Source organism: Colletotrichum spaethianum, assembly GCF_022836535.1.
Source record: "Colletotrichum spaethianum MAFF 239500 DNA, contig02, whole genome shotgun sequence".
NCBI classification, from domain to species: Eukaryota; Fungi; Ascomycota; class Sordariomycetes; order Glomerellales; family Glomerellaceae; genus Colletotrichum; species Colletotrichum spaethianum.
Window position 1 is genome coordinate 1276466 of NW_026054772.1, and position 19052 is coordinate 1295517.

Sequence of the window (19052 nt, forward strand, 5' to 3'; positions counted from 1 at the left end):
TTCGCGTCGTGGTAGAAGTCCAGCGCGTCGGTCGCGAAGTGTAGTTCTCGGGACCTTATAGATAGAAGCTGCTTTTCGAACGGATAGTTTTGGGTCCTTTTTAATAGCTTCAATTGCAAGGATAATGCGACTTTCATTTGAAGAGGAACTCATGGTCGTACGTAGAGGAAGGTTGTTGTGAAGGTGAAGAGTGTAGAATTAAGGAAAAGTGGGCGGCTCGCTATGATGGGCGACTCGCTATGCATATACGTTAGACTATATAAATAATAGATAATAATAGGAAAGAGTTTTTATTAGTAAGACAAGCAAGCTAATGGGCGCTAATACCTTAGCGTAACTCTACTTAAACCTAAAAAAGACAAGTAAGCTGGTTAAGGATAACTAGCCGAAAAGGGATATAATTGTTAAAGGACAATAGAGTAGCTTGCCCACGGGCACTATAGCACAAGGTGACATAGCCACAAAGAACAGCCACAGGATTATAAAGTTTATAATACTGTCTCAGGGTGCAGGGCCCATTTAACGGGCGAAAGGCTAGAGATTAGCAGGCTAAGATCCAGCTTCTGTTCAATACAAGACCTACGTTTTGCAATTGTACTATTCCTGACTACGGTTCTTTTACAAAAAGTCAGGACAAAGTGGGGACAGGCTGTGACCCCCCTTTTCTTGCTGCGACCCCCTTTTTTTTGCCCTCTCCGTAAGGAGGGGGTGTTTAGCTCTCCGCTGCGCTGACTAACACCCCCGGGTAGATTAGAAGCAGGCACATGGTATCTGTTTACTGCGTAAGGAACCTACTTACCATGCCTACACTACTTACCCTTGTCGCCTGACCTTAGGGCGGCGTGTGATCTGGCCGCACCTGAGGAGCATAGTGGCGAAATCCACCCCAAAGGTATCCGACATTCGCCCAGATTGCCCACTTCAACAATGAACGCCTTTTCTCGCCGCGCCAAGCATCTCACGAGGGTTTAAACCCGAAAAACATCCGGAGTACGTACACTAATATGTCGCCACTTGCCCTTGTATTTGCCCAGTCGGCACCTGTTCTCTCTATCGACCGGAACTTGAAGTTGAAGGGTTCTGAAAACTCCTGATCTCAACAATGACACTGTCCCACAGGTTACTGCCGTCGTTCCCAATTTACAGAGAGACCAATTCATTCAGAACTTTCAGTGTTCATTCTCCTCCACCACCAGTGCCAATAAACACCACCAGGACAGCAGCATACGCCGCCGTCGCCGAAAGCACGTCAAACGGCGCCTTCAAGAACACCGGCAACGACATAACCAGACTAAAAGCAAAGACGCAGACCGAAGTCGTGACAAGCGAGGTGACCAGGCCCGGGTGCAACACCATGATGAGCATCGGCGCAATGAGGAACACGCCACCGACGAGCGCCATGCCCACTTTCTCGGTGTACGCCTGGAATCCGTCGTCTTTGATCCTCATCGACCTCGTTCCCCCGCCCATGTGCACGGGGTCGTCCTTGTCTTTTAGTCCTTGGTCTGATTGGAGCAGCTCCATGGCTTGCTCGAACTGCGTGAAGTTCTGCGCCGCATCGACTGTTTTCAGGCCGCGATCTACTAGTCTACGCCAGTGCTGGTGAGCATCGCGCAGACTCTCTCGCCGCATGAAACTGTCGGTCCGGACAATGAAGGGATCGTATCCATGGTTTTTGCGAGTCTCCGTCATGAAATCCAGGTTTTTGCAGGCTGTAACTATTTTGGACAGACAGAATTAACACAGATGAACTGAGATAGTGTGGTAAGGCAGGGATGTCTGCAGCGGTCCATTACCGTAGTCATTCATCAGCTGTTGCGACGCGTAAATCTTTTCATCGAGTCGCATGGCCAAGCCATCTGGAGAGGCGATAATCGAATCGCTGTCACTATCCCAGTCGGTGCTGTTCCTTTCAAGATACTGAAAGTCAAGTACGGTTTCGAGCAGTCGTCGTTGGATAGTCTCCAGCTGCACGCGCTGAAAAGTGGCCAGATTCACATCAACACGCCCGCCATTGGGCCTGATGAATAACACCCCCTTACCGTACTTTTCCCGCAGTCGTTGAATGAAGTTGAACGTACCGCTGGAACCTGGGGTAGCAGGCACACCTGCCCCTCTTGCCTGGTAAGTCTCTGAATGTGGTGAATCTGGAGTCACAGATGGCGTGGTATGGTGTACTTTCGCTTCCTGGTGTGCAGACGATGTGGGGGGATGTTGTTGTTCAGACTGTCTTGATTTGGCCGCTTACACCTGCTTATGAGTAGATGATCTTTCTGGAATCCACGTAGCTTTGGCGTCTACTTACCCTCATCAATCCCACGCAATGGCCCCCTGCGGTGCCGTTCACGAGTAGGGTCTCTGACTGTTGAGTCTTCGGAATTTCTGGTTTCACTACGTATCGATCCGGGAGGGTTAGATCCCTCGTTGGGCTCGGTGGAGCTGTGGTAGGAACCACTCGTCATTTGCGAAATCCTGGATGTTGAGCGTGTCGAGTCTCCGGAAGGCGTTGACTCTCTCGTTTTTTTGGTCTGTGTGATTGTTGATCTGATGGAGGAACCTGAATCACTGGAATTGGCGGGACTTTCGACAGAACCACTCGCCTCTGAGATGCTGGATGCGGTTTGCGTTAAGCCACGAGTATTCCCCTCTTCTGCGCCATTATGGTTGTCTTCCTCGTCAATTGCGCTCCAGAAATAAGCGGGGATCGAAATAACAGATTTGAAGCCATCATGTGTTCCGGCTCTCTTCTCAACATCGATATCCATTACGGTGAGCTATGTTGAATATTGCAAGACAAGGCCAAGCGGGGGAAGGGTCAAAGAGAAAAAGTCGAGCGCTGAGGCTGTTGGATCAGGAAGCACGAAAATTTTCTTATAATTGTAGCCCAGGCCTGCAGCTCTTTTGCCGAACAAGCCACGACAGCCCCGAGATGTCGATTGATTGGCAGCTTTCGGCGCTTAAGTAGGAGATGATGTTTCGGGCATCTTGTATACCCCACCCGCCCACCGTATCTGGTCGATTTGACTCAACTGAGCAATCATCGACATGGTCCAGTCCACCAGGGCTCAGTATTCTGTCCAGAAAGAGGTGTAAACGTACAGCATATGAAGACGGAGCGCGGGTTTGGGAAAGACGGTAAGTCAGATCAATTGCAATTCTGACGAGAAATAGATATCGGCCATGGCTTCCTGCCCATAACTCAACCACCCTGCTTCCCACGCAACCCCGCATACCACGCAGCCCAACAACGCGTCACCATAAAACCTACTCCTCTTTTCTAACTATCACAACATCTTCTATTCTACCCCAAACAACGCCATTTTTTGAGGATATCTTTTTTACTATAAGATGAAGCAGTATAGTGAACATGAGCTGCAGCGGGCACTTTGGGATATTGCTGACGGGCTTAGTATCCGCGGGGCAGGTCGCAAATGGGGCATCCCAGAGGCGACTGTACGACAACGTCTCCATGGTACCCAGTCTAGAAATACTGCCTTTGGTAGACTGCAGCGGTTATCTCAGAACCAGGAAGGTCTACTTGCTGAGTGGATATCTAAGCAGGCTGCCCTAGGCTCTGCGTTTTGCCATCAGCAAGTCAAAGGGCTGGCTGAGCGCATGCTGGGCGATGGGCAGCGACCACTTGGGAGGAAGTGGATGCAGCGATTTCTTCGCAGAAACCCATCTATCAGAACCCAGCGATGCAGGGCAATTGACGCTAGGCGAATTAATGGGGCAACTGCTGACATTATCCAGGAATGGTTTCATCGCCTTGATCTGCCAGCAATCCTGCCCATCAAGCCAGCTAATAGATGGAACATGGATGAGACTGGTATCCTCGAGGGCAAAGGAAGCAATGGGCTAGTACTAGGATCGTCAGAGACCAAGTATATCCAGAAAAAACAGCCTGGATCGCGGGCATGGGTATCTCTGATCGAGTGCGTCTCTGCCAGAGGACGCGCACTTCCGCCTCTTGTTATGTATAAGGGCAAGTCAGTCCAGCAACAGTGGTTTCCTCTAGATCTTCAACCCTATGCTAGCTGGAAATTCACAGCAACAGAGAACGGCTGGACAACTGATCAGAATGCCCTAGAATGGCTAGAAAAGGTCTTTATCCCTCAGACTGTCCCAGAGGACCCTTCAGATACTAGACTACTAGTTCTAGACGCCCATCATAGCCATACAACAACAGACTTTCTGTGGCGATGCTTCCGGAACCACATACACCTCCTGTTTCTGCCGCCGCACACATCACACGTCCTCCAGCCTCTAGATCAGTCAGTATTCCGACCTCTTAAGGCAGCCTATAGGAAGTATCTAGGGTACCTAGATATACAAAGCGATTCAACTGTAACAGGCAAGAGGAACTTTATAGACTGTTATAGAAGGGCACGTCTAGACGCCTTGACTATCCAGGTTATTAAAAGCGGCTGGAAACACACTGGGTTATGGCCAGTTGATGTAGCGCAACCTCTATCTAGCCCTTTCGTGTCTAAGGCATCAGCCAGCCAGCCAGCCAGACAGCTAGACGGCCAGACAGCTGGGCAGTCAGGAAGTCAGCAGTGGGATGGAGCTGTATCTATAGTCCCATGGTCAACCCCGCGTAAGTCTGCTGATCTTCAGCGTCAGCTGCACCTATTCAACCAGCTTACGCAAGATACCCGAGAAATCTACACCCAACGCCACCTATTTAGAAAGGTCCAAAAAGGCTGGGACCAACAGGCCTATAGACTGACAGTCCTAGAGCGTCAGGCCCAGGCATTCCAGGCCCAGACGGATAGTCAGCAACAAGGCAGGAGAAAAAGGGTCCAGACGGACCCTAACACGACGTTCGCTAATATCGAGGATATCCGACGGGCGCAAATTGCTGCTGGCGAAGCAGAGAGTAGCACAAGTGAATCCAGTGGATCTGAATTATCTAGTGAAGCAGAAAGTTGCATCTGGGTAGGTGGTAGGGATGAGGAATAATGGATGTTGTTGATGGGTATGGTGATATTGATGGGGGTTTGGGGCTGCGTGGTATGCGGGGTTGCGTGGGAAGCAGGGTGGTTGAGTTATCTCCTCATTTACTCTTGGCCATCATAGTAAGAAGGTCTTGTAGGATCGAAGCGCAGCGGATTTATTGTACACCCGTTGTCGGCTCTTGCTCATTTATTGACGCCGTTCGGACCATCACGTTCAATGGTATCTTGCATGACTTCATCATATGGTTGACTGACTAGATAGGTTCTTTTTGTCCGATCGTGAAAAGTATAGACCCATAACGCACCTGTGATGGAGTGCTGCTATCCGAACAATCTTTCAGCATTGTCTTTCCTAATGTCTTGTGCGCTTCCAATGTCACTAAAGATCTCCTCAACGTCCTAGTCAAACTGGGTAGCCCCGATCTTTGCCGAAGCCCATGAAGTCCAAGGCGGATCGCTTCCCCACAATAAATGTATTACCTCTGGGCAAATAAAATACCCGATCAGACAGAAACGGAGCAGGTGGTCCAATATGGCATATAGAAATAGAACACACAGATGAGGTTTAAGTTTTCATCCCCGAAGCAGCTACTGGAACCAATCCAGATAGACGCCAAGGTCACAATCACCAAAGTAGCCAAATCTACCCATTTGAGATGAAAGGACAGCCACTTCAATCCTCTCGGCCTTACAGTTTGCGTGAGCTGAGCTGAATGACGACAAGGGTCGACTTGCGTAATACCTATGGAGCTTTTTGGCTGGCTCACGCCTATGACTTCAAAGCCTTACTTCAAATCGCTAAGCTCCCTCCTAGGCCAAGCTCTATGAGTGGGAGGAGGAAGAACTCGATCCCACGACCACTTCTTTGCCAAAGCCTCTTCAAGAGAGCCCTCTAGCATCTGTACAACATACTTGCCCAAGATGGGCAGAAATTTCCAACCGTGGAAAGACCCGCAGGTGGCGACGTAGAGATTCTTACTCGCGGAGTGCGGAGAGATGATGAAGTCTTCGTCGGGCGTCACAGCCTCCCTATTTGGATGTCAGCTACGTCCCCGTTGCATAGCTTCCAATGTCCGGGTACGTACCAGCATATACGGTAATTCTCGTTTTTGAAGTCGGCGCTGTTCTTGCCAAAGAGGCTTTTCCCCGCATAGTCTACGTCGTCTCTCAAAGTCTTGGGGACATCGAGTTGTGCATAGTCCGAGACTGGGGGAGGCGCGGAGAACCGGCTTCCATTCGGGTGAGACTGCGTGTTTCTGAAGATGATCTGGCCCCAGAATTTGAGCGTCTTGTCTTTTGAGTGAGGCACACTTCCGTTGCTTGCACCTGATGTGATGTTAGTGTTCGGACTGCAAGGTAAGTGGTACGTGTCACAAAGACCTACCTCTGGAGGGCGGCACCATCGAGATACCGACTGGCCCGTCATACAAATCCTTGGCATTCTCGCCAGTAACGGGTGTAAATCCTTCAGTGACAGCAGCGGCAACAAATCTGTCTCCAGCGTGGAGCTCAGTCCGGTCAGGAGCGCTGTCAGCTAGCAACTTGGCCGTGTAAGCGCCCGTCGACAGGATGACATGCGCGGCTTTGATGCTCTCGCCTTTGACTGTCTGCACACCCGTCGCGGCACCCTCGGCGTCGAACTCGACCTTTAAAATTTCGGCTTCGACGTACTTGACTCCCAGCTTGACAGCCTCCTCAATTGTCCTCTGCAACGCCTCTTTCGCTTCACCCCACCCACTGTTCTTGTTCACAAAGACTTCCTTAACGTTGGTAAAGTCAGCATCATCAAAGATGCCTCCATACTGCTTTTTCGCCTCTTCCACTGACAGCGAGAAAAGCCCCGAATCAACCCCGAGTTTCTTGTAGTTATCTTGCATCTGCTCCGCAAAGTTGTTCGGCGAAACCCAGTAAACGCCGCTTTCGTGGTAGAAGGGCTTCCAGATGGGATCCTCTGACCAATATTTCTTGGCCTCGAGCGTAAGGCGCATGTACTCAATGTCGACGTAGTCAGCGCGAACGACCTTGTTCCAGTCCCAGGAGGCAGCGACGCGAATGGGGGCGTCAAAGGCGTTGCGGTCGACGAGAGTTACACTGGCGTCCGGGTGCGCTCTGATAAGGTGCAGAGCCGTAGAGGCGCCGAAGACGCCTGCACCTACGATCAGGTATGACTTGTTAGTGGTTTCGGTCATTGTGTCTTTTCAAGGGCACTGGAATTGTTCAAGTTCTGAGTTCAGCCTAAGTCTTCGCCTTCGAAACTTTGAAGAACAGCTTCGTCCTTATCGCCGTTGTCGGATGCTGCCCGCACTCCTACCCCCATCTTATGTTTTGACGTCATGTGATCAACCCGGCACGCAATCGGCGTTTTGGGACAGTCCCCGCAAAACCGTCAGTTAACTTATCAGCTTTGTAAGTGATGTTACGATAGTAGTTCACATCATGATCCTGTCGCAAGTGGCACATGTGAGAGTTTTGGTGTGACCACCTAATAGATGGCCACCCGTGGGGATTGCCTGTGACGAAGCATCCGCTCAACAGTGAAATCAGTTACAGACAATGGCCTCCTCAAGCTGGGCTTCCTGTAAAATATCCGGTCTTGAGCCGGATATGGCCATTTCGTCTGTACAAGCTATTGACTCGAGCTGTACTCTGACGTGTCTGCGGTGGTGTGTATAGTGAAGGTGGTTACAATAGGGTTTGCTTGGAGGAAAGTTACCGGGTTATCGCCTACCAAAAGTTTGCCGATGCCGGTTTCAATACAAAGGCTTCTATCTCCTCGCCGAGATAGGACCACTAGGTTTTCAAAGCAATTGGGAGTTCGTTACTTAAGCTCAGCTGCACAGCCACCGTGAAATCATGGGGTAGGTTATGCTTTGTGGTCGTGGTGGCCTATTGCTTATTACAACAGCGCTGCAGAACCCGTGTAAGGGCGCTGCTCGTTGCTGGATTCAGCCATCACTGCGCTAGCTAGCGGATACGCGCAATAGGGGGCCAGCGGAGGCTGTGTGCCTGTTCATAGCTGGATGAGATTACCGGCCTCTGTTAAGGATCTACCTCAGGAGGAAAGTAGTCACAGCCCAAATGCACAGCATCAGCAAGGTACTCTCGTATCTGTCTACCAATATCGCCAATCCGACGCCTCGGTGGGGTTCCAACGCCGCGCAAGGTAAGCTTCGGGCGAACACAGCCCGCAGCATGCGGCTCCAGCTGAAACGGCCGTCTTGGCCGCGGAATTCTCTGCCCAGGACCTCATCATCGTCGTCAGAACCCTCCCTTGCCGGAATGAACGCCTCGTTCTCCTCGTTGCCTTTGATATCCCTTTCCTTAGTTCTTGTGCGGCAATTGCCAATGGCTTCCTCGTTATCCTAGACCAGAGACTGAGCCAAGGGACGCAAGCGAGAAAACACAATGTCACGTCTGTCGGACGAAGTGGAGGCAGACCATCTCCTTAGCACGTACTCGGACCACGAGGGCGTCCTCCCGACAGAAGACGACCCGGAGTCCCCGGCCAGCTTCCACGCCTTCTCCCGGCCGGCGGCGGCGAAGAAATGGCGCCGGCCCTCGGTCCACGGATGGAGCGGCCCCTTTCAAGCCATCGGTGACGGCCTCCGTGCGGGCTTCTCGCGCCTCGACGCGGTACTGGCCCCGTTCCGCGCCCATTCGCCGCGCACCGTCATCCTGATGCTCGCGCTGCTAAAGTTCGCCCTCACGTGCAAGGGCACGCTGCTCATGATGCCGCTGATGCGGCTCATCGAGGACGGCATCTGCCATAAGCATTATCACCTGGGGCCGGCGGAGACGATCCCCGAGATGAAGTGCAAGGCCGACGAGGTGCAGACGGACCTTGCGTGGCTGGGTGGCTGGCAGTCTCTCATCGGGGCTGTCGTCAACATGATTGTTGCGTTTCCTTACGGTGTCTTATCCGACAGGTGAGTGCGCCAAGCGCCGTCAGGGGGCACGCCGACTAACAAACTTGCAGGATCGGGCGCAAGGCGGGCATGCTGCTCGCCTACCTGGGCACCGTCTTCGCCTTCAGCTGGTCGCCCCTTATCCTCGCGCACTTCCCAGAGCTCAACATCTATTTCCTCTTCTTCGGGTCGGCCTTCTTCCTCATCGGCGGCGGCATCGTCGTCGTCTTCAATAACATCTACGCCATGGCCGCCGACGTCAGCACCGAAAATGACCGCGCTTCCAACTTCGTCTTCCTCTCCGTCGGCTCCGTGCTCGGCGGTCTCCTGGGCCCCGTGACGGGGGGCTTCTTGATGGAGCGGTACGGGCCCTGGGTGCCGGTCCGGCTGGTCTTCGTCCTCACGCCCTTCGTCTTCCTCATCATCATGCTCCTGCCTGAAACCCTCCGCGGCAAGGCAGACGGCTCGCCCAGACGGCATCTCTCCCTCGGCAACGCGGTGAGGGAGGCGTTGGACAACGGGCTGCACGAGCTGCGGGAGTCGGTGGCGATCCTCAAGAACCGCAACATCCTCCTCTGCCTGATGCCGTCGCTCATACAGGGCCCGCTCATGACCGCGCAAATGCACACGCTCCCGCAGTACATTAGCAAGAACTTTGGCTGGACCCTGGCGCAGACGAGCTATCTCCTGTCGCCGCTGGGGGTGGGCCATCTCGGCATCCTCCTTATCCTGCCTTGGATCTCCAAGATCATCATGGACCCCAGGGGGCGCTTCCGCCGCACCGGCTTCGGCAAGGACGCGCTCCTGACGAAGGCGTCGTACATCATGATTGCCAGCAGCGCTCTGATCGAGGCCCTCAGTCGCGAGATTGTGGTCTTCCTGATTGGTCTTGTGGTCGGCACGTTCGGTTCCGCCAGCGGGCCCCTTGCGCGCGCGATGATCACCGAGTTCGTCGCGCCGGAACACACGTCGCGGCTGTACGCCCTGGCCAGCATGGTCGATACACTCGGGTCACCGTTAGGCGGCCCGGTGCTTGCGTGGGCATTCTCGGTCGGGCTGGAGAAGAAGGGGGGATGGAAGGGGCTGCCTTGGTTCTACGTGTCATTGTTGGCCATGATAGCATGGGCGGCATTGATGCTTGTTAGGGAGCCGAGGAAGAAGGGCCCCATTCGCTTGGATAGCGAGGATGGCGTTGAGGGGTTGGATTACGAGTCCGGGGCAGAGGATGAGCTGTGAGAGGCTGCATCACGTTGGCATATTTTCTGTGAAACCAGTGTAATTCTAGGTGCTTCTTTGTAGACTTGGGTGGGCGCATATTGGCTGGGCATCATGGAGTCAAGGGTCTAGACAAAATCACTTGTAAATCATTACTAGTCTGCGGCAACTCAGACTGGTCGCGAGAAGAGGGGAAACAAAAGGCGTTTGTTATCAATTCCGCAGTCATCAAACACAATCACCGCGGAGGGCATTCGGTTGCCATGCGAACACATCCCGGGCGCTGGCGACAAGCCCGAAAAAAAATTCGACTGGTCCACGCAGCATGATGGAAACAACGAGGTTGATCCCGGGTAGAGGGCACGATGTGGGCTCGGGTAGCCTCGCTGGCGGTGGACGATGCCAGCTGCCATTCGCCCACGTAGCGGACTGGAGCAGATTATGAAGAACCGGAGCGAGGCTGACCTGAAGCGCATCAGGTTAAAATATCATACGAGGGCTTCCATAACGTAAACGAGGGGGGTTCGCTCGAGTTGTTTCTCGCGATCAAACCAGGTCAATGCGCATGAAATTGGGCGCCCTCGGAGTTGGCTCGCGGCAGTCTTTGTTGTGATTTTTAGGTTGTCGGGCATCATCATGCCTTGACTTAGCTTGTTAGACTTGCCAACGAAGAACCACGGTAATAGTACCAGCGCTATAGCTCTGTGGCCGAGGTTCTGCGACAACCAACGAAGCAACGGAGACGACGCCGTTGATGGTGAGGGGGACGGATTTGGAGAGAGTCGACATGAACTCGTGGTCTTCGCTGGGAAGAACGAAAAGGGCAGATCCCAACGCATCAGCCACATCCAAAACGCCCTCTAGGCCCATCCCAGTCGGCAAGTGTCATCGTCAGGAGCGAAGATCCCTGCTGCTGAAGGGCGGCCTCTGGGCAGAGACATGAGCATCATCCCAAGAGATTTAGGAGTGCTAGCCCTCCCACGGTCCCTATCCGGCCGAATCCTTCGATTCTTGGCGGGCTCCCAGCGGAGATTCTTGGTACGTGAGACTCGCCGCTGGCCAACAGATACCGTCTGCCTGGTTTTCTCTCACAACCCTCGACGCGAAGTGGACAAACATGACCGAATAGGGCGGACACGGGGGGGCGGAGGGCAGCAGGGTGGCCCAAGAGGGAAAAGTCGACCTGCGAGACGGGCTTTATCCGCCCGTGGATCAGGAGCGACACCGCAGAGACTGGTGCTGTTCCCGCCGTGTTGGTCCGTGGCGCAGCCCTACAAGCACCGATGATCCCCGTCCAGGCCGCCAGTAGTCCGGACCGGAAGTGGTGTTGGACACACCATCCCCCATGCCCATCTTCGCCCTACTGCTGTGGAATAAGCAGTAGGAGCGGCGGTAAGACCCTTACTGAGGACGGTACGAGACCCGTAGATGGTCAAGCGCGCCCCCCCCGCATCCGCATTCATTGGTGCGGTGCCGTAGAGGCAACCCGGCCGGGAAGCTTGAGGGGTCTGATGTCATTGGCCACACATGCCACATGCCCCCAATCATCATCATGCTATGACAGGCAGAGTGGGAGGGTTGCTTTGGTGTGTCTCTTGTCTGTCCAGTCTGCCGTCTCTACCATGGATCGTCGTTGCAATAGCACCGACAGAAGGGTGCCTCGTCCCGCCTGCCAAGGATGGCCGTGCGACCATATAATGCCCAGATGTCCTCCGGGAGGGTCTCCCTGATGATGATGATTCATACGGAAAACGAAGCATTTCCCGTGTTTTGCTGTGCCGCCATCACGACTATTGATTACTCGAACCTCCTCATCAAGGCACCCTTTTCCTCGCCAGGGTCCTGCTGGTGTATTTGAATCCTGCGATAACCCTCGCCTTTGTGTCCATACGTCTTATCCTTCGCAGCCTTGAGCACCACTCTAGACAGAAACCAATCAGCACTGTATCCCTCCCACACACCAATTACTGCCGCATCGCCCATAATGTCTTCCGAGCTGGAATCCAAGATCCTCCAAGCGGCCGTCAAGAACCGCGAGCTCCTCGCCGTCCTCGCCGACACGGACAACGCCATCCCGGACCTGACGCAGCAGCGCCGGCTCATTGCCGACCTGGACCACCAGCTGCAGCAGTCGGACAAGAACATTGGCGCGCTCGACGCGCGCCGCAAAAAGGAGCTCAAGGACCACGAAAAGTACCGCGACAGCGTCATGCGCCGGTTCGTGCACAAGGCGGTCGGCAAGCGCGACAAGTTTGACGAGCGGGCGGCGCGCGAGGAGCGCGAGTACTTTGACGTGCTGCAGGAGGAGCACCGCGAGAAGGAGCTCAACAAGAACCTCCGCGAGCAGCTCGCCGAGGCGCTCGAGGCCGAGGCGCGGCGGCACGACGAGGCGCAGTGCGCGCTCGACAGCCTGTACGACTCCATCTTTGCCGGGCCGACGCCGAGCTACCCGGACGAGGACCGGGTGGAGCGCGAGGCCGAGACGGCGCGGCACGAGTACCACGACACGCGGTCCAAGACCGAGGCGGAGCAGCACGCCATCCGGCTGCTGACGGACGCGATGCGGCGCATGGGCGACGCGCTGCGCAACATGGACGACGCGCTGAGCCACTCGCGCATGGACATGTTTGGCGGCGGCACCATGACGGACATGATGGAGCGCAGCGCGCTGCAGCGCGCCGAGAGCGCCGCCCAGGAGGCCCGCATGCTCGTCCTGCAGGCGCAGCGCATGACGCCCTACATTGGCGACCTGCCGCCCATCAGCATCAACCACGGCAGCCTGATGGGCGACGTGCTGTTCGACAACATCTTCACCGACATGGCGTTCCACGACGAGATCAAGAAGTCGCGCGTGTCGGTGGAGCGGTGCGCGCAGGTGCTGGGCCGGTTCCTGCAGGAGACGCGGGGCCGCCACCAGGAGCTGACGTGGCAGCTCAAGAGCCGCGGCGCGAGTCTGGAGAGCACGCGGACGGCGCTGCAGAAGGAGCGGGAGCGGCTGTTTGAGCAGATCGCCGGGGGCACGCCGAGGCCAAGGGCGCATCGTCGAGTGCCGTGCCGATCGAGCTGAAGCAGTGAGCCCCGGTTCGACCGGCGGGAGAGCCGGCTTGGGGTGCCGTGGGTTGCGAGAGCATGGTCACGAGGAAACGACTCCGTCTGTCATTATTAGCACTTTGATACCTATTTGCGAATCACATATATAATCAAGCAAATCTTTTCACCGCGGTTCATGAAGAAAAAAAGAAAAAGCAGTTTCATTCCATCATGCTATGTATCCGGCCGTCGGTATCATCATCCCATCTAGTAGTCCATCTGCTGGTGGCGTCCGCGTTGCTCACTGCAGCAGTCCACGGTTAGCTTTTTTGGTCTGGGTGTTCAATAACCACATCACTTACGGGTTGTACTCGTCCATGTCGCCATACTGCTCCTGGTATAGGTGCTCGGCCTGCTTCTCGGCGTGCCTCTTGGCCTTCTCGCGGTCAATGTAGTCGAGGCCCTTGGTCTCGATGAGCTTGTCGACCTCGGCGCCGGCAATGCCGACGAGCAGCTCCTTGGCAAAGGCGTGCTTGACGGGCTCTCCTGTATCGCAAAAGACATGTCAGAAGGAGGTCGGACGAGAAGTTGTATTGGCGGCTGGAGGAAACGTACCGTTCTTGCGCTGGCGGTCCTCGAACAGCTTCATGGCCTCAAACGCGGCGCCGCCGGCAACGATCTCGTGGCTGAGCTTGCCCTCGTGGTTGCCATCGTAGACGGCGTCACGGTGCTCCTTGGCCTCTCCTGTTCCTTGGGTCAGCGGCATTCGCAGACGAATGGAGCGAGGCGGCACGTACCGAATCCGAACATTGTGAAGTCTTTGGGTGGGGGGGGTTGAAAAGTATGCGGTGGTAGGTGAATTGGGTCTTGGTGATGTGACTGAGATGGATTGCAAGTGATGATGACTTGGTCTCGCTGGAAGGAGGGGCAGCCCATCGGGTACTTATCCCCCTCCTCCCTACCCCCGCCAGCAGCCCGAGCTCTCATGTGATTCACGAAGGCAGGCCAGGTAAGCTAGCTATTCTCAGCAACACGTTAACCTTTTTGCCCCTGATCTCCATTCGACGAGACGATGGAGGGCCCGCATGGCCTCCTCCCCGCCAGTTATCCTGCAGCTTGACCAAGGTGGCGTGTGTCCCTTTGATTCATGCTCCAGCCCGCGTCTCTGGAACAAACCGATGGGAGGCCTTAGCTGGAGCAGCAACCCTTGCGGGGAGGGGCTGGCGGGGAGGAACCTGGCCGATTTTGTCGAAACCTCCATTAGATGGAGATCGTCTGGGCTGGGGGGTAGCTTGTTGGGCGGCAGAGTGCGAAGCCATTGGAGGCGGCGGTCTGCCGACTGAGCCTTGCCCGACATGGCCTGACGTCAAGTCGCGGATGCGTTTAGGCGGGGTTGCTCGGGATATCGGCAGCGCCTTCGCTATCGCGGGAGGACGGCTTCGTCCGCGCCCTTGTAGGTACGTGTGTGGTTGCGAGGTCGTGATTCGAGAAAGAGTCCGAGGACGAGTTTGGACTTGCTGCACACAAAAGACCAGGCTGCCCGCCCAGTCTCGAGACCTACCCACCCATTGGGCAAGACGAGCAGAGTTGTCAATCGTCTGACTGAGCAACACTGGACGAACGCAAGCGAACAAAGGCTCTGGCCCGACGCCATCGTGTTGCTTGTGGGCATACTGCGTTAGACTCTGGAGATGTTGGAAAGTCTCCCCCCAAAACAGCCACACGCCACGCTTGTAGCGATTCGGCCAAGGTAGCCCCGCCGACCCCGGGAGCTCGGCATTGAATCGACTGCGTCAGCAACCCCTGCCGGGCTGAAGAAAGGAAACAACCGGGGTCGCTGCGGCCAGAAAGCTTGACCATCGCGGCTAACCGGCAGCGAGAAGCTCCATGGCCCCCCTCTCCCCCCCCCCCCCCCCCCCCCCCCCCCCCCCCCCCCCCCCCCTCCCAAGCTGTCACTGTGGACATACATAGTCGGTACTATGTAGATGCCCCCGTTGTGCGTCTCCCCATCGATCGATTTCAGCTCGTGGCCCGGCATGTAGCCCACACAAAGCCCGGCATTTTGGGCAGCGCATAGATTGATTGACCCTGCATAAGTTGAGGCGCGGTCCACGCTCCTCACCGACAATCGTGACGTGTCGGCGAAGCTCCGTGCAGCGGGCGTCGTCTCAAGAGCACGTCTCTTGAGGCGATGCAGGCCCCCCCCCCAAAAAAAAGGGGGCACTTCGTGATGGAGGAGAGGAGGGGGGAGCTTCGTAAGCCGGGCGAGATGGTCGCCTCCCCTCCCTCCCTCACTCCCTCCTCACCGCACGATGCGGGACTTCACACAAGGGACGGGGGCGAACACGGCCGTCCCATCCTGATCCAACTTCGGATACAAGCTGGTTAAGCGTTGCTTCGAGGTTACAGCCGTGCCTTGGAGCTTGCAGGCTTGTGTTGCGGGCTTGCAAACTTGACTTGCACCAAGCGGCGAGAGAAGCACCGAGCTTCGTTCGCGCTGACCGCTGCTTTTTGCTTGAGATCCTCCGGGAAACCTACCCGATCCTCTACACTACGGGTGCTGCTGCCGCCGCTGCTCTCGGGTTCAATATGGATTCGTTCAAAACTCTATCAAGGCTGTTTGATAACCCGAGCGGCTCTGCTAAAGATCGTCGGCGTTGAATGCGATGCGAAGCCGAGCCCCCCCCGCAGTGAGGTAGCAGCTGCCAGGTCCCCGGCAGAGACGATCGCCTTTCTTGGCAATAGCGGATCGCGCATCGTTGGGAACCCCCGCCGGGGCTTGGCAGGGTCTAGTTTCAGGGGTCCCCGTGCCCGCTCGGCTCGCCCAGCTACCGCTGTGAAGAGTCAGAGTGTCAAGCTTACAGCTCTCCCCCCCCCCACCATGCATTCTCATGATGTCAGCTTCGCCATGTTGGCAGCGCACACGGCGTCGTGGGAGGCTTGGTTGCTTGGTTGGTTTGGTTTTGAAGCTGGGCAAGGCTATTTGCTGCCACGTCGCAGCTCTGTTGTCATGTGAATTCTAGCCTAAACCACACGACGACGACGGCGACGCATGCACCCAAAAATGTCTTCACGGTGTCGTCAATTGCCTGCTTGGAGATGCTACTCGGCGCCAATGTATCCCAACCCGTCTATGATTTACCCCCAAACTTGACCAGATACTCCTCGTGCGCCTTCTTCTGGCTCTGCCACTGCTTCTGCAGCTTCTTGAGCTGGCTCTTGGGCACGTCGCTGCCGTCCTTGAGCTTGGTGGGCAGACCCTCGGCATCCCACTCGCTGTACTTCTCGTCGCCCTTGAACATTTCCGTGTGGGGGAGCTTGGCCTTCTCCCACTTCTCCTTCTCCGCCTGCTCGCGCGCCCGCTTCGCCTCCTCCTTGGCCCGGGCCTTCTCGGCTTCTTTCGCCAGCTTCTCGTTCTTCGCCGCAATCAGCTCGCTCGCCGGAACGAACTTGATCAGCGACGACTTCCCGTCCGGCCGATCGTCGAGGTACACTCCCAGGTTCGTGAGGTCCTCGTCACGGATCCGGTCCGTAAGCGACAGGATGGCCTTCTTCGTCTCGGGGGCGACCGTCGACACGATGCGTCGGAGCTCGTCACGCAACCTCGAAGCCGCCCGCAGGTACGGAAGCGCCAGCTGCTCGGGGTCGCGCACGCCCTTGTCCGCGAGGGATGAGAACTCCGCCTCTGGGGTTTGGCTCAGCAGCTGAGAAACCGACTCGGCAGAAATCTTGAGCGCTTCAACATCCGATTTCACACTCTGGAACACGGCTGCGTACGGCTGCACGACAGTCTTGGGGTCCACGTTCGCGTTGGACGCGGCAGCAGCCCAGCCGAGGCCGTCGTACGGTGCCGTGGCGTTCTCGTCGAGGCCAAAGGTTCCAAGAATCTTGGTGATCCAACGGGCGACGGCAACAAGGGCAGGCAGGTTCGCCTCGGCCTCCTGGGAGACGACAACCTTGTTCGCCTCGCTAACCAGCTCCTGGATCACACGCATCGCCTGGGGGTATCAAAGGAGTTGCTAAGGGCGGTGTGCAGGTCATTCTTGGCCTTCTCCAGCTCAGCCACTAGGTTGCCTGTTGGCTTGTCGGAGATCGAGAGGGACTCGACCCCACCCGTTGACGCGTGAACATCCGCAACAAGGGCCTTGACGTTGGTGAAAAAGTTCTGCAGGCGGTCAGCTATACTCGGTATTTGGGGCTCAATGGGGTACCCACATTGACGGTAGCCTCCCAGCTGGAAGCCTGGGCTCTCATGTCGGGAGAGATCTCAACGCCGTCGTTCCACTTGCCCATGAGGAAGACGATGCGCATTCCTCTCGAAGTGTATGTCGTTGCGAGAGCGTCCTGGATGGTCTGGAAGTTCTTCAGAGACTTGGACATCTTGGATCCAGAGATGGACAGGTGGCCCATGTGCAAAAAGTTGTTGACCCATGTGTGCTCTCCCTTGGCGTTGTCCACGTAGTAGGCCTCACTCTGCGCCAGCTCGTTATCGTGATGAGGGAACGCCAGGTCGATACCACCAGAATGGATGTCCATCCGCGCTCCGAGAATGTCGGAAGCCATGACTGAGCACTCAATGTGCCAGCCGGGGCGGCCCTGACCCCATCTGCTCTCCCAGTACGGCTCTCCCTTCTTGGACTTTTTCCACAGCGCAAAGTCACCCTCGTTGCGCTTCTCGCCCAGGTTCTTGGACAGCGCTCCTTCTCCGTCCTCTTGCAGCGACTTGTCGTTGCGGTTACCAGGACGCAGGCGCGCATATGTGTTGCCGGCCTTCTCGAAGGCCGTGATGTCGAAGTAGACGGAGCCGTCCGACTCGTAGGCAAATCCCTTGTCCACAATCCGCGCAACGAAGTCCGCGATCTGGGGCACGTATTCGGTGACTCGGGTAACAACGTCGGGGCGCAAGCAGTTGAGGGCGTCCATGTCGTCGAAGAACTCGCGCTCCATGCTCTGAGTCAGGTCGGTGAAGATGGTCTGGTCGCTTGTGTCGATGGTCTCCTTGTAGAGGGAGTCGAGGTACGGCAGGAGGATCTCGTCGATACCAGGGTAGAACTTCTTGTCCTTGATCGCGAACGCCGCGGCGTCCATGTTGCTGATGTGCATCTTTGTCTTCGCCTCGTCGTCGCCGGGCTTGCCCTCTCCAGTCAGGGTCCCACCCGCCAGAACCTTGCCGTATGCGCTGTCTCTTCGCTCGAGGTAGTTGTTCTCGTCGAGGTCGGTGGATTGGAGGAGAGGCAAGCTCTTTTCGGCGTATGCGCGGAACGCTGTAAGAGCAAGCTTGGCCAGCTCATCTTCGGAGTAGCTCTTCTGCTTCTCGAGCTCGAGCAAGCGTTGTCTGCGGGCCTTGATGATGATCTACAGAAACACCATGGTCAGGTACTGCGGTCGGTAGAGCAGTTCATGTGGGCAAAGAACCAACCTTGTCGTCAACATCGGTGATGTTCATGACAAACTTCACTTCGGCCCCAAAGTAGTGGATCATGATGCGCCGGATAATGTCAGTCGAAACATAGTTGCGCGCATGGCCCAAGTGACTCTTGTCGTAAACGGTAGGCCCGCAAGCGTACCAAGAGACCTTGCCCGGCTTGATTGGAGTGAAGGGCACCGGCTGGCCGGGCTTCAGTGAGTTGTGCACCTTCAGAGACTCCATTGTCGCGAGGGTGGCGCAGGTCCTAGAGAATCGAAGGTTGGGTATCTGAGTGGAGAGTGTAACAGAAAACCTGGTGAGTCTAAAGAGGCGATTCATCCAGTATAAAAGAACGGGGAATCAAGGAGGTGCATGAGGAGACGGGGGAGGAGGAAGGGCTTCGTCAAAAGGGTCGAGACGGAGGGAGGGTCGAGCAGTTGGGGGAGAGTGACTCAAAAGGGAAGGGAGGGGATCGGCCGAGTAAGGGCCAAGCCGCGTCTATTGAAAATTATGGGTGTGACACCATCTTCAGCC

General features: G+C 55.9%; 6 protein-coding genes across 6 annotated transcripts; 2 read left to right on the forward strand and 4 right to left on the reverse strand.

Moving 5' to 3' along the window:
* Nucleotides 1-1176: 1176 nt before the first annotated feature.
* On the reverse strand, nucleotides 1177-1692 carry ColSpa_01223 (uncharacterized protein; the record flags this gene model as incomplete). Its single annotated transcript, XM_049267435.1, has 1 exon — nucleotides 1177-1692. One exon carries the CDS (start codon nucleotides 1690-1692, stop codon nucleotides 1177-1179), a length of 516 nt encoding a protein of 171 aa, XP_049123392.1.
* Nucleotides 1693-5746: 4054 nt separating this feature from the next.
* On the reverse strand, nucleotides 5747-7150 carry ColSpa_01224 (L-pipecolate oxidase; the record flags this gene model as incomplete). The annotated part of the gene is made up of 3 exons (XM_049267436.1): nucleotides 5747-5990; nucleotides 6047-6287; nucleotides 6346-7150. The coding sequence occupies 3 exons, from the start codon at nucleotides 7148-7150 to the stop codon at nucleotides 5747-5749; spliced, it is 1290 nt and encodes a 429-aa protein (XP_049123393.1).
* A 1216-nt stretch (nucleotides 7151-8366) lies between these two features.
* Nucleotides 8367-10102, forward strand: ColSpa_01225 (MFS efflux pump atnC; the record flags this gene model as incomplete). Its single annotated transcript, XM_049267437.1, has 2 exons — nucleotides 8367-8887; nucleotides 8938-10102. The coding sequence occupies 2 exons, from the start codon at nucleotides 8367-8369 to the stop codon at nucleotides 10100-10102; spliced, it is 1686 nt and encodes a 561-aa protein (XP_049123394.1).
* A 1963-nt stretch (nucleotides 10103-12065) lies between these two features.
* Nucleotides 12066-13148, forward strand: ColSpa_01226 (uncharacterized protein; the record flags this gene model as incomplete). The annotated part of the gene is made up of 1 exon (XM_049267438.1): nucleotides 12066-13148. The coding sequence occupies one exon, from the start codon at nucleotides 12066-12068 to the stop codon at nucleotides 13146-13148; it is 1083 nt and encodes a 360-aa protein (XP_049123395.1).
* A 230-nt stretch (nucleotides 13149-13378) lies between these two features.
* ColSpa_01227 (uncharacterized protein) lies at nucleotides 13379-13921 on the reverse strand (the record flags this gene model as incomplete). The annotated part of the gene is made up of 4 exons (XM_049267439.1): nucleotides 13379-13415; nucleotides 13474-13657; nucleotides 13727-13855; nucleotides 13909-13921. 4 exons carry the CDS (start codon nucleotides 13919-13921, stop codon nucleotides 13379-13381), a joined length of 363 nt encoding a protein of 120 aa, XP_049123396.1.
* Nucleotides 13922-16242: 2321 nt separating this feature from the next.
* On the reverse strand, nucleotides 16243-18761 carry ColSpa_01228 (cysteine--tRNA ligase; the record flags this gene model as incomplete). The annotated part of the gene is given in 4 exon segments (XM_049267440.1): nucleotides 16243-17091; nucleotides 17103-17276; nucleotides 17327-18466; nucleotides 18531-18761. 4 exon segments carry the CDS (start codon nucleotides 18759-18761, stop codon nucleotides 16243-16245), a joined length of 2394 nt encoding a protein of 797 aa, XP_049123397.1.
* Between the last annotated feature and the right edge of the window lie 291 nt (nucleotides 18762-19052).